Raw genomic sequence first — 11,845 nt, 5'->3', positions numbered from 1 at the left:
TTCCTTGTACCCTCTCCTTCTCATCTGGTCTCAGCCATTTGTGGAACAATGCATGGATTCTGAACTGAAATAAAGTTTTGGCTCTTTTAATATAACAGGTAAGGTTACCAACCCCACCAAGATGTGTTTTGGAGCAGAAATTGAAACCACTAAGGCACGTTGATCTGTCAGAGGCTTCAGAATCCGTTAGCACTGGCTCTGTGGGTGGGGTTTAACTGCTTCCACCCACTGGGACATGGAGGACAGAGTTTTACTGGCACCTGTGTGTCTGGACCTTTGGGCAGGGATTATGGGGCAGGTGTCCTGATCTCCTCCACGTCATGGTATAGAGAATATCCCTTGTTCTGCTGGGGAAAAGGCTGCTGCGGGCAGAGCTCCCCTTCCCAGCCCTCCCCTCTGCCTTCATGGGGTGAGGGGAGGCAGGAGGGGCACAGCCCTCCAAACCCAAAGGAAGGGGCAGAGGGGAATGACCTTTGGCTGTGCAGCACCAGAGCTCTTCCCTCAGAAAAAAAAGCAGCTGATTTAACCCTTGTGGGCTGACAAAACCTTTTGTCAGCTCTGCTGAGCACCAGGAGCTGAGTGCCTGAGCCCACAACTGCCCCACCACAGGCTGGCACCCAGGGTCCTGCTCCATCGCTGGGATGGCACAGCCAAGCCACTACTCTGTCCTGGGGCCTGTTGGCCACAGTGGTCCCCACCCAGGGGGGCTCATAACTGACCAGGAGGACCCAGAGGGTCCCACTGAGCCCTGCAGAAGGTACAAGGGTCAGGACCACATCCCACTTCGCTGCACAAACCTCAGCCCTTGCCTGCCGGTGCCCTCCACAGCTGGGCACAGCTGGCTACAGGCAGAGCTCAGGCAGCAACTCACTGCACATAAGCTGCTTCTGGCTGTCCTGCCCCCTTCCCCGTCCCATGCCAGGACACAGATTACACACCTCCCTCTCCAGCCTGAGCACTGGCTCTGCAGGAATGCTGCTTCCAGGGCTACGGCTGAAAACCAACTTGTGTCCTCTGTCATGCTGACTTCCACATGAGTTGTATGCAATCACTCCAAACATGGTGGGTTTATGCAGCAGTATCCATCCAGAAAAGGCTGTGGAGAACAGGACTGGCCTTGCCCAGCCTGAGACCCACTGCCAAAGACAGGGGCTACAGCAGGAACTCTGGAGCTGCAGCAAGAACATCTCAGCACCTGCTGCTGCTTCCTGGTGCAGCATCATACCCTGTCACCCTGTAGGAAAAGACAAAACCCAGAGCAATGAGCGATGCCTTTGGGGGTCCCTGCTGCCTGCCCTGCCTCTGGTATCATCAGGGAGCCAAACCAGCTCCCAGCTCTGAACTCCTGAGTGTTACGGAAGGGTCTGTGGACAACGGATGAGTTTGATATGTGAGAGCTGGCATGGCCTTAAGGAGGAAGATTTATTTTTGACACTGTGACAGCTAGTGAGGCAGCATGAAGGTGCTTCTGAAGAGCTGAGCTGTAGGTCAGACACTGGTCAAACCTCTCTTTGTCCGTGCACTGGCTTCCAGCTGTTGGGCAGTACCTTGGGCAAGGGTTTCTGGCACCACTGCTGGTCCCAGGCCCTGACAGAGGGAGCCACTGGAGGAATTAGAGCTTCTGGACTGCCAGGGGTGCAGCCCAAGATGCCACAGCCAGAGTGCTGGGGAAGGGGCAACGTGAGAGAAGCTGGAAATGCAGAAACGCAGCTGATGAGATGTACCAGGACATCTGGTGCTCTGTGGGGCTACTCACGGTGGTACAGGGGTCAGACTCAGGTGGACTAAATCCCAGCACAGCAGTTCAGCAGCAGTGGAATGTGCTCAGCAGTTCCAGGTGTGATCCAGCTGTGATCACTGCTTGAGCTCGCCAAACACCCTGCACCTGTATCTCCACAGCACTGTCACAGGCACGTTTGCTGCTGCCATGTCCCAGGGTGAGCCCTGTGGGCACTGCAGCCCTGGGCACCACCGTGACCGCTGGGCTGGGCCAGCCTGCACCTCCCACCCCCACAGCTGCCTCACAAACACAGCGGTCACACGCTGGAGGGCTGTTCACAGCACCTGCAGTGGACGAGCTCCAGGCACTGGGGGGTGTCTCCTCTCCACGAGGTGCAGCACCACAGCCTGTGCATGAGCAGCTGTGGAGGGTGGGTGCAGGGGGTTATCAGCAGTGTTCATCACGTGGTTTTATTATCTCAGCCTACAGGAAGCACTTTAAAAGCTGAACGGTGGCATTGGCCACTGCCAGGCACATGGGGGTCCTGCGAGGACATGGTCCTGCAAGGATGCCCTCCCTCCAGAGCCCTCCGTGTTTTGATCCTGAAGACATTCCTGGGGCTGAGGAAGGCATGTGTGCACCATTACCAAGCCCAGGGACCATGGCAGGCTGCAGCACAGTCCCCTTCATGTCACCTCCATGGCAGCCAGGCCTGGGAGCAGCTCTGGGTTTCAGGCATGAGTGAGACAGCTGCCACATCTCTGTTGCCAGTGACTCCCAGTGACAGACTAGACTGGATGAGAGATTCTTCTGCCCAGTGGCACCAGGCAGGTGGTCATTCCTCTTCCACAGTTTTATTTACTTTTTTCCCCACTTAACTTTGTCTCCCCATACCTTTGCAGACTGGGAGCAGTGCTCTCTGGTCAGCCCCTGTGCCCAGGCATCCTGGCAGGGCTGGCTCAGCCACACTCCCCAACAGGCCCAAGGAGCTGTGCCCCAGCGTGGCAGGGCTGCACCGTGTTCCTCTCTGCCAGCATCAGGCACTCAGCACCACATCAGTTAATACTTGTACAATATGCAGAATTTTACAGGGAATGACAATGCCACAGCAGCCTCCCCACACACCTCAAGAACTCTCCTTTCCCAACCCCCTCCTGCCTGCATGGCTCTGTCCAGCACTGTCCCACTGGTGCTGCACAGCCTTGCTGCCCATGTGCTGGTTAGAGGCACCTGCAGCTCCTGCTAGTGGCTGGCACTCCCAGCTGGGCTCCTGGCATGCTCTGCCTCACTGTGCCATGACAGGCAGAGGCCACGGGCTGTGCTCTGCCTTGCCGTGCCACGCCATACAAAGGCCATGCCGTGCCAGGGCCAGGCCATGCTATGCCGTGCTTTGCCATGCCGTGCCTGGGGCCTGGCCAGAGCCCAGCTGGGTGTGGGGTCTCTTACCTCCCTGTGATGGGAAGCTGGTGCCCTGTGCCTGCCCGGGGGTCCCGCTGCCTCCCTCTGCCCGCTGGAGCCAGCCCTGAGCGGGGCCCGGCTCCCCGACACGGTGCAGGGCAACCCGGGTTTGGGTGGGCCCGTCGGCTCCCGCACCGCCACCGCCCCGCGGGCACGCGGCCGGCGCCCGGCACTGCCGGGGATCGCAGCACCGGAGGGGCCAGGGCGCGCCGTCAGGGCCGCAGATCCGCTCGCTCCGCGCCGGGAGGACGCGGGGCCGGGAGGGCGAACCCGGTACGGAGCCACGGAGAGCGGAGCCTGGCGAAGCGCGAGCGGAATTTCGGTCGGAAGGAGCCGCGGGGCTGTGCGGAGCTGTGCGGGGCTGTGCGGGGCTGTGCGGAGCTGTGCGGAGCTGTGCGGAGCTTTTTGGGGTTATGCGGAGCTGTGCGAGGCTCTGTGCCGGGCTGCGCGGGGCTCTGCGCCGTTGTGAGGGGTTCTGAGGGGCTCTGCACGGGGCTCTGCGCGCCCCCCGCCCGCAGAAGGGCGAGGGAGACAACGCGGCTGCAGGAGAGCTGCATTTAAGGATACCATACGTCCGGGGTTATTAATTATAAAGCATAATTAAAGTAAAACTGCAGAACGTCAACATATTAAATTTAAAAGCTAATATTAAAATAGCGTTAATATTTAATAAGGTAGCTGAGCGTTACAGAGCTGTACGCTGATACTCTATATTTAACTGTGTAAAACCAGGAGAGTTTTCCCAAAGAAAAATGTATTGTTTAGCTGATTATCAAAGACTCTGTGATATATTATCCATTTCACAAAAATAATATAGATATCTTTTTAAATATAGTAATAAAAACATACTAGTGCCTTTTAAATATACTATTACTTACCACCCCTTTTCATATTGTACTATCACAGACACTTTGGAATTGGTTTAAAAGCACATCATTCATTATTCAAAGCTCATCTTTGCATATTATTCCAGCTCAAGTCTGCCAGGCTCCCTGTGAAATCGTTCACAAAATTGATAACAGCAGACACACACGCAATAAAAAGATCGCCTTGGGCAGCCCGAGCTCCCATTATGCAGATCGAGCTGCAATTTTCTCTAACAAAGCGTGCCCTGATCCAGGACTGGGTGGCACTTTATTTATTTATTTATTTATTTAGCCTCCATTGGTTGCCTTTTTCTTTCTTTTTTTTTTTTTCTTTTTTTTTTTTTTCCTTTTTTTCCCCCTCTCCTTTTCCCTTCTGCCCCCGCCCCGTCGCCTCCTGCCCGCCCCGCCGAGCCGTCCGGAGCGGGGCCCCGAGGGCGGTGCGCCCGCGGCCGCTCCGGCGGGGCCGTGCGGCTCCGCACCACCTTGCGGGATCGTCTCAATCGGATTAGCTCCGCTCCGGGGTGCGGCGGCTGATGGCGGCTCCGCTCTCCCGCCGCACCGAGCGGGGACAATCCGATTAGGGCTGCCCGGGGCCGGGGGTGGCATCGGGCGGTCCCCCCGGGGGGTGGGCGTTTATTGGCCACGTTAATGACCGCCGGGCAGGGCGGGGCTGGTGTCCTTCGGTGCCGTGAGCCGGGGAAACCTTCTCGACGGCCGCGGGCCGGGACGCGCCTCCGTCAGCGCCCGCGCCGGGGAACTCCGGGCGGCAGCTTCTCCGCGGACGTCGGACCCCGTCGGGGCCGGACCCTACTCCGACCCTGCGACCCGTGCGGAGCATGCGGGGTCTCCAAAAAGGCACACCTGGTCCCGCTTTTGCCGTGGGGCCGCCGCGGGCGCGGAGCCGCGGGGAGCGGGGCCCGCAGGTGCCGCCGGGCGGGCTCCGAGCGCAGCGCCCGTGCCCGGCAGGTCCGTCCCGCTCGCTGCCGCTGCCGGGGAAACGATTCGGAGCGTTGCGGTAATTGAATACTAAGGTTTAAAAACTAATCAAGTCCTTCCTGTCACCGCTCCGGCATCCCGGGCTCGCCCTGCCAGGTGCTGATCAAATGCCATTACATTCTATTAACAGGGAAATTCTATTCCCTGTTTTCATTTCCCTTTATAAGAGGGAACTAAGTAAATGCACTGAGCGTTATTTAATTGTTAACGCCTTGAGTCCCGTTCGGCCGTCAGGGACCGGCTGCAAACACGCTCGGCGGCCGCGCCGGGCTCTGCAAATTAAGCCCAAACGGAATCTCGCCCTGTAGGGTCCCGGACGCCCCCCAGCCCGGCCCCGGGCACGGCCTCGGCCCGCCGCTCCGCGCTGCCGTCGGGGCGGGAGCCTGGGCAGCCGCGGGCTGCGGGGACCGAGTCCCGCCTCGCAGGGTGGCCTCGGGCCGTCGGGGGGTCGCGGCTCGGGCGGGGCGGGGCCGGGGCTCCGGGCGGTGCGGGCCGGGGCCGGGGCCGGGGCCGCGGCCGGGGCCGGGGCCGGGGCCGGGGCCGGGGCCGGGGGGGGGAGCTGCGCCCCCGACGTGCGGCCTCGGCCCCGCCCCCGCCCCGCGCGGGGCCATTGTTCGCGCGCCCCTGTGATGTCACCGCGGCGGCGGCGGCCCCCGCGCCCGGGCGCGAGGCCGGTGCGGAGCGGCGGCAGCCAATGGGCGCGCGGAGGGCGGGCGGCGGCGGCCAATGGCGGCGGCGGGGGCGCACGCGGCGCGGGGCGCGCGGCGGCCCCCGGGCGGTGACGGGGCGGCGCGCGCGCGCTCCGCAAAGTTTGGTGTCGGCGGCGGGTCCGGCCGGGCCGCGAGCGCAGCGCGAGCGGCGGCGCCTCCACAGCGGCGCGAGGGCGGCGGTGGCGGAGGATGGACCCGCCGAGGATGGACCCGCCAGGGCCGGCGCAGGGCCAGCACCAGCACGAGCCCATCAGCTTCGGCATCGACCAGATCCTCAACAGCCCCGAGCAGGACAGCGCTCCCCCGCCGCCCCCCCGGGGCCCCGACGGCGCGACCTTCCTGGGCGGCCCCGGCGGCCGCGGCGGCGCGCCCTACCCGGCCCTGCCGGCCCCCTTCCCGGCCATCGCCGCGCCCTTCGAGGACTCGGGATCGTACAGTGTGAACCTCAGCCTGGCCCCGGCCGGCGTGATCCGGGTGCCGGCGCACAGGCCCATCCCCGGGGCCGTGCCGCCGCCCATCTCCAGCGCCATCCCGGCCATGCCCGCCGTGCCCAGTCTGGGCAGCCTCAACTTCCCCTGGATGGAGAGCAGCCGGCGCTTCGTCAAGGACAGGTTCACAGGTAAGGCGCCGGGGCGGAGCGGGCGAGCCGGCTCCCGACAACGAACGGAAGGGCCAATAAAAAATATAAAACGAAATAATAACAGTAATGGGAATAAGAATAAAAGCAAAGGCGGCCGCTGGATGCTTCCCTCCCCCGCGCTCGCAGCGAGCCGAAAAATCGCTCTCCTCACGGCGTGGATAGCGCTGGGCGCCCCAGGGGGCGGCCGGGCCCCCCTCGCCACCGCAGCCCTTCGACGAGAGGTGGAAGCGGGGCCCCGGGGAGCCGCGGTCCTCCCGGGGGCCGGCGGGGCGCGGGCGGCCGGCGGGCAGAGCGGCGGCCCCGGGGGGGCGGCCGGCACCGTGCGGGCGCGGGGCTGACCCCTGTGCTTCCCACCCGGGCAGCGGCGGCGGCGCTGACGCCCTTCACGGTGACACGGCGCATCGGGCATCCCTACCAGAACCGGACTCCGCCGAAGCGCAAGAAACCGCGGACATCCTTCTCCCGGGTGCAGATCTGCGAGCTGGAGAAGCGCTTCCATCGGCAGAAGTACCTGGCCTCGGCCGAGCGTGCTGCCCTCGCCAAGTCCCTCAAGATGACGGACGCCCAGGTGAAGACCTGGTTCCAGAACCGGCGCACCAAGTGGCGGTGAGTTCCGTGTCCCCGGAGCCGTCCCGTTCTGCCGCCGCCCCCGGCGGCGTCCCCCGCCCGCCGCCCCGCGAGTCCCGCTCCGGCCGGGATCGCCCCCCTTGCCAGCTCCTGTCAGCCAAACCGTTGGGAGTGAATTTTTATTATTACAATATCATAATTATTATTGTCATTATCTTTTTTTTTTTTTTTTTTTTTAATAGTCCCCCATTCGGAAATCGGGGGATTATTCGTAAAAACGAGGGATTATTTGAAATAACAGGGAATTGTTTGAAGAAACGGGGAAATAGTTTGAAAAAAAAAAAAAATCGGGGGAATGCTGGGAGAAAACGGGGGAATATTTAGAAACGGGATTACTGGGAAACGGCGGGTTTCCAGGCTCTTCCCGCCGCCCGCAGTCCCTCCGTTCGCGGTCAAGCGGTGGCCGCCCGCCCGGCGGTGCCTGGCCCCGGAAGGACGCGCCGGCCGCCCTGCCTGGTTCCCGCGGGCCCGGCCCCGGGCCGGCCGCTCCCCGCGGAGTCCCGGGCGGAGCGTGCCCCGTGTCCCGGCGCGGGCTGAGCGTGTCCCCCGGCAGGCGGCAGACGGCGGAGGAGCGGGAGGCCGAGCGGCAGCAGGCGAGCCGGCTGATGCTGCAGCTGCAGCACGACGCCTTCCAGAAGTCGCTGAACGAGTCGATCCAGCCCGACCCGCTGTGCCTGCACAACTCGTCGCTGTTCGCGCTGCAGAACCTGCAGCCCTGGGAGGAGGAGAGCGCCAAGATCCCCCCGGTCACCTCCCTCGTCTGAGCCCGGCAGCCAGGGCACGCAGCGGACTGGCCCGTGGAGCGCGGCCGGCGGCTCCCCCTGCCCCGGGGCCGCGGCTCCCCTCGACGGGGCGGGTGGCGAGGCAGCGAGTGGCGCCCGCGGGGCTGAGACCGGGATCGGGTCCGGCCGGAGCCGAGGCCGGAGCCGTTTCCCCGAGGCCGGCACAGAGCAGAGCCGCTTGTATATTTGTGTCGATGTTCCACTAGGAAGGGAAATATGTCACTTTTTGTAAGAAGTGTTAATACTTTAATTTATTTATGCATCGAGATTTTGGGCACTATTAATATGGAATTATATAAAACCTCGATTATTTATATCGAAATCTGAACATAGGTATTTTGTGTTGGCTTTGGAACAAAAGGCTATTTTTTTTTCCTGTTCTGAGGATAGTGTAAAGAAAAAAAATACCTCCCTATCACTTAGCGGAGGGGACTCGGTGGAGCCGGTGATGACTCATTAGCTTCGGAAACCCTATTAAACTGAAAAGCGGTAGCTCCCATCTGTCCCAGGTGAAGTTAATGTCAGCTGTAATTTATTCACCGTAGTAATAAGGGCTCCTTCCAGGCACCACACGCCGTTCTGTCCTCACCTTCCCAGCCGATGAGCTTTAGCGCCCCGAAACAGCACTCAGCTCCCTGCGCCACCGGCTCTCGAGAAAGCGCCTTATGTTTCATAATAAAGAAGATTTGGGGTTGACACAGACCATGTATAATACTTTGTACTTGCCGAGACGTGTAAATAAACGTTTTCTTTACAAACGTCTCTCCGCTTCCTGCCTGCCGCCGCGCCGGGGAGAGCCGAGCCGAGCGCGCCGGGCCGGGTGCTGCGTGCCGGGCGGCAGCCGGCGGCCGCCGCGGACGCTCGGTAAACACGGAGGAGAGAAGCCGAAATGAGGGAGACAAGAGGACTGGGGAGCGGGGCCGGGACGGCGGGCGGCTTCGGAGCTGGGCTCCGGCGGCGGGGCCGGCGCGGTTGTGCGCGGTGCTGCCGCTCTCTCCGCCGGTGCGGGGGAAGCGGCCGGGAGCGATCCCGGCTTTGGGACGCGGTCGGCAGCGCCCCGTGGGAGCGAGGAGCGGCCGGGCGGGAGGAGTGCGGGGCCGTCGCTCCCCGGAGCAGGCGCCGGTGCAGGCCCCGCCGGTCCCCGGTAATTTCTCCCCGCCAGCCACGCGGTCCCGGCGCGCCCGCCGGAGCAGCGCGGCGGTTTTCGTTTTGCTGCCTTTCTGCGCGCACCGCGCCGGCAGCGGGGCGGCGGTGGCTGCGGCCGAGGTTCTCGGTGCTCACCCCCAGCACCGGTGTGCAGGGAGATTTTTAAGAACAGCCTCCCGTAGTTTTCGGGCCCGGTGCCCCGGCCTCCACCAGCGGGGGAAGCTGCAAAAATGACATTTTTAGAAAGCAGCCACGGCCAGGCGGGTTTCCCCCGGCCATGGGCAGGAGCCGGCGCTCCCGTGGCCGCGTTCCCGGGAGGAGGGGGCTCTGCCGCTTCCACGGCCGCAGCCTGGCCTCGGTCACCGGGAGGCTGCAGGAGCGTAACGCCGTTCCCGGGCTCGCCGGTCCCGGTCCCGGCTGCGGCACAGGACAGTTCAGGGCCAGGCAGCCGCGCAGGGCGAGGGACGGAGAAAATATTTCCCTAACTGGTTCTTTTCTCAGCGGTACCAGGGCACAGGATCCTGTCGATTTGGTTTGTCGGGGGCAGGCTGTGGAAGTCCCACGGCAGGGCCAAATCCAGTCACACCGAGGTGATGGTGCTGGGGCCATGCAGCTGCCCGACTGGTGCCGTTCACCAGACAGAATGGGCAGCCTAAGCTGAAACACCGATCGAGGGGAGGTCTCTGGCAGAGAAGGAAGAAAAAACAACGGGGAAATCTATACCTGGCGACAGGGTGCGAGGGACGGCCGCACTCCGGTTCACTGTCCCCACCAGCGCCCCGCCACTGCTGCGCCCCAGCCCCAGCCCGGCCCTGTTCGGTGCATTCGTTATCCCACCGCCCTTGGCCGCGCGGCGATGCCGGGACTCCCGGCCCTCGGCGTTCCCCCCCGCATCAGCACTGAATGCGGAGAGGAGAGGGAGAGAACCCCCTGGTACCGTACACAGAGCAGCCCCGAGAAACCCGAGTGTTACTGAAAGCGTGGAAGAATCCAGCTCTGAATGGGGATGGCATACACGGGCACACATATTCACGTGTGCGTTGGTGTTGCGTTCTATCTGCACCGTCGAACATCCATAAAGTGCGTTTTGTTCAACACATCATTGTTCTTTAACTGTTCAAACACCCCATAACTATAAACTTCTATGTTCCCGATTTCCCTGCAGTTTTTCCCAAACTGCTGTGAGTCAGGAGCAGTGTATTTGCGGGGAGCAAAATGCTGCTGCGTTCTGCAGGAACCGGCTTTGTGACGGGCGGGGATCCTGCACAAAGCCACGGGGTGCTCACAGCCTGTAATGAACGGCAGTGCCAAGTGGGTCCGAACTCGGCAGTGACAGCCCAGGGGGTCCCGTCGCCGCTGCTGCCCGTGGGCAGTGCCACAGGCAGCAGCACTGAGCCTCGGGGCACCCCAGTTTGTCAAAGGATTTAATAAACCGCAACCAAACTTCCATTTCAGCCATTTGAGTAGTCATCAAATAGCGGGATTTATGTCCCGGGAGCTGCCTTGGGCTTGCTGGAGTCTGTGCCTGGTGTCTTTGTTCCCGAGGAGCTGTCTGGAGGTGCGTTTTGAGCTGTGCTGGGGACGAGGGACACAGGCTGCCTCGTGCATCCGCGTCTTGTAAGACAAGAGAGCGTGGGCGGTACAGGGGTTCTGATGTGCGCGGTCGTGCTGAAGGGGACACAAGCGGGGGTTACCTCCAATTACTCTGTCCAGTTAATCCAGTGTTTACAGGAGCCTCAGGGAAACACCAGTTGGAACAAACACACGGTATTTCTCCCTGTGGATGAGAGCAGTGTTCCCTGACAGCCTGGTTCAGGTGTGACAGGATTGTCTGATGGTCCCTGCTGCGTCTCTCTGAAGGTCAATCAACAGAGAGAGACACCTGAAGGGGCCTGCATGGATGTTAGACCCTACCAGCTTGAGCCTTTTCATCCCAAGAATTGTAATTCTGGAGGATGTGGCTGCCCGGTGGAGGAGAGGACACATTTTGGGGGTGGGCTGGCTGTTGTCCTGATCCTGTTGATTGTCCTGTCCACATTTTGCACTTGGACTATGGGGTGGGCAACTTAAGTCGAGCTGTTGTGTATGGGCAGCTGTTTGACTTCCCAGTTTCTGAAACGCCCTTCTTGCAGCACAGGCTCTGGCTAGTTGTGGGGGAGCATGGTTCACCTCTCACCCTCGCACTCATCACTAAATGCTCCTTTACCTCCATGGGAGACTCCTCAAAGCACTGCAGTCAGCCGAGGAGGAGATCAGTGTGTGCAGGCAGGGTGAGGGCAGCAGCAGCTCCTGCCGCTGTATTGCAGCATGGCTGTTTCAGGGGAAGTCATTTAAGTGTAGGCAGTGAAAGTCATGATGGAGATGTGGTCTGAGAGTGCTGAAGATGCTGCACATCCCATCAAGATGAGTTTTAATCTGTTGATGCTTGATGCTGCTATGAAATTGATAATTCTCAGCATTTGGATGATCTTTCCAAAGCAGTCTTAAATCTGCAAGTGAAATATCTCTGTGAATTTATGTTTTGAAAAGCCCATACTATGTACCTAAACTCCTCTGTTTGGAAGCTTTAAGCCCAGAAAAACTTGTCTTTACTGAACAAGGATGGAGAAATGCAAGGAGAATTAAGGATTATTGAACTGTCAGTGGAACTTAATTTTGGACAGGTCATTTTCCAAGCTTTGCTTAATTGTGTGTGTGAATGGTCTCCCAGGTACGGCTGAGCAGCTCCGTGGGTGGATGCACAAGGCAGAGTTCGGCAAAACTGGAGGAACATCGACCATCTCCTCAGAGCTCCTCCTGGCTTTGCTTAAGCCCCAGCCCGAAGCAGCCCCTGTGCCATGCCCTCATGCACAAACCCTCTCTGGATAAAAATGGCTCCACAATTTGCCTCTCTAAGCATT

At 60.9% G+C, this 11,845-nt stretch overlaps 1 protein-coding gene across 1 annotated transcript; it reads left to right on the top strand.

Annotated features, from left to right (window-relative positions):
- The first annotated feature begins 5,939 nt into the window (after nucleotides 1-5,939).
- On the top strand, nucleotides 5,940-8,526 carry TLX3 (T cell leukemia homeobox 3). The gene is made up of 3 exons (XM_069028970.1): nucleotides 5,940-6,369; nucleotides 6,753-6,996; nucleotides 7,571-8,526. The coding sequence occupies exons 1-3, from the start codon at nucleotides 5,940-5,942 to the stop codon at nucleotides 7,779-7,781; spliced, it is 885 nt and encodes a 294-aa protein (XP_068885071.1). The 3' UTR covers nucleotides 7,782-8,526.
- The last annotated feature ends 3,319 nt before the right edge of the window (nucleotides 8,527-11,845 follow it).

Source organism: Aphelocoma coerulescens, chromosome 13 (assembly GCF_041296385.1).
Source record: "Aphelocoma coerulescens isolate FSJ_1873_10779 chromosome 13, UR_Acoe_1.0, whole genome shotgun sequence".
NCBI lineage: Eukaryota > Metazoa > Chordata > Aves > Passeriformes > Corvidae > Aphelocoma > Aphelocoma coerulescens.
Note: the sequence above shows the minus strand (reverse complement) of the source record. Positions and strands in the feature narration are given on the sequence as shown.

Bases quoted from the DNA above. Each gene is read 5' to 3' on its own strand.
- TLX3 (XM_069028970.1), top strand. From the start codon at position 5,940: ATGGACCCGCCGAGGATGGACCCGCCAGGGCCGGCGCAGGGCCAGCAC. The intron at 6,370-6,752 runs GTAAGGCGCCGG...CCACCCGGGCAG, and splicing joins CGTCAAGGACAGGTTCACAG to CGGCGGCGGCGCTGACGCCC. The intron at 6,997-7,570 runs GTGAGTTCCGTG...GTCCCCCGGCAG, and splicing joins AACCGGCGCACCAAGTGGCG to GCGGCAGACGGCGGAGGAGC.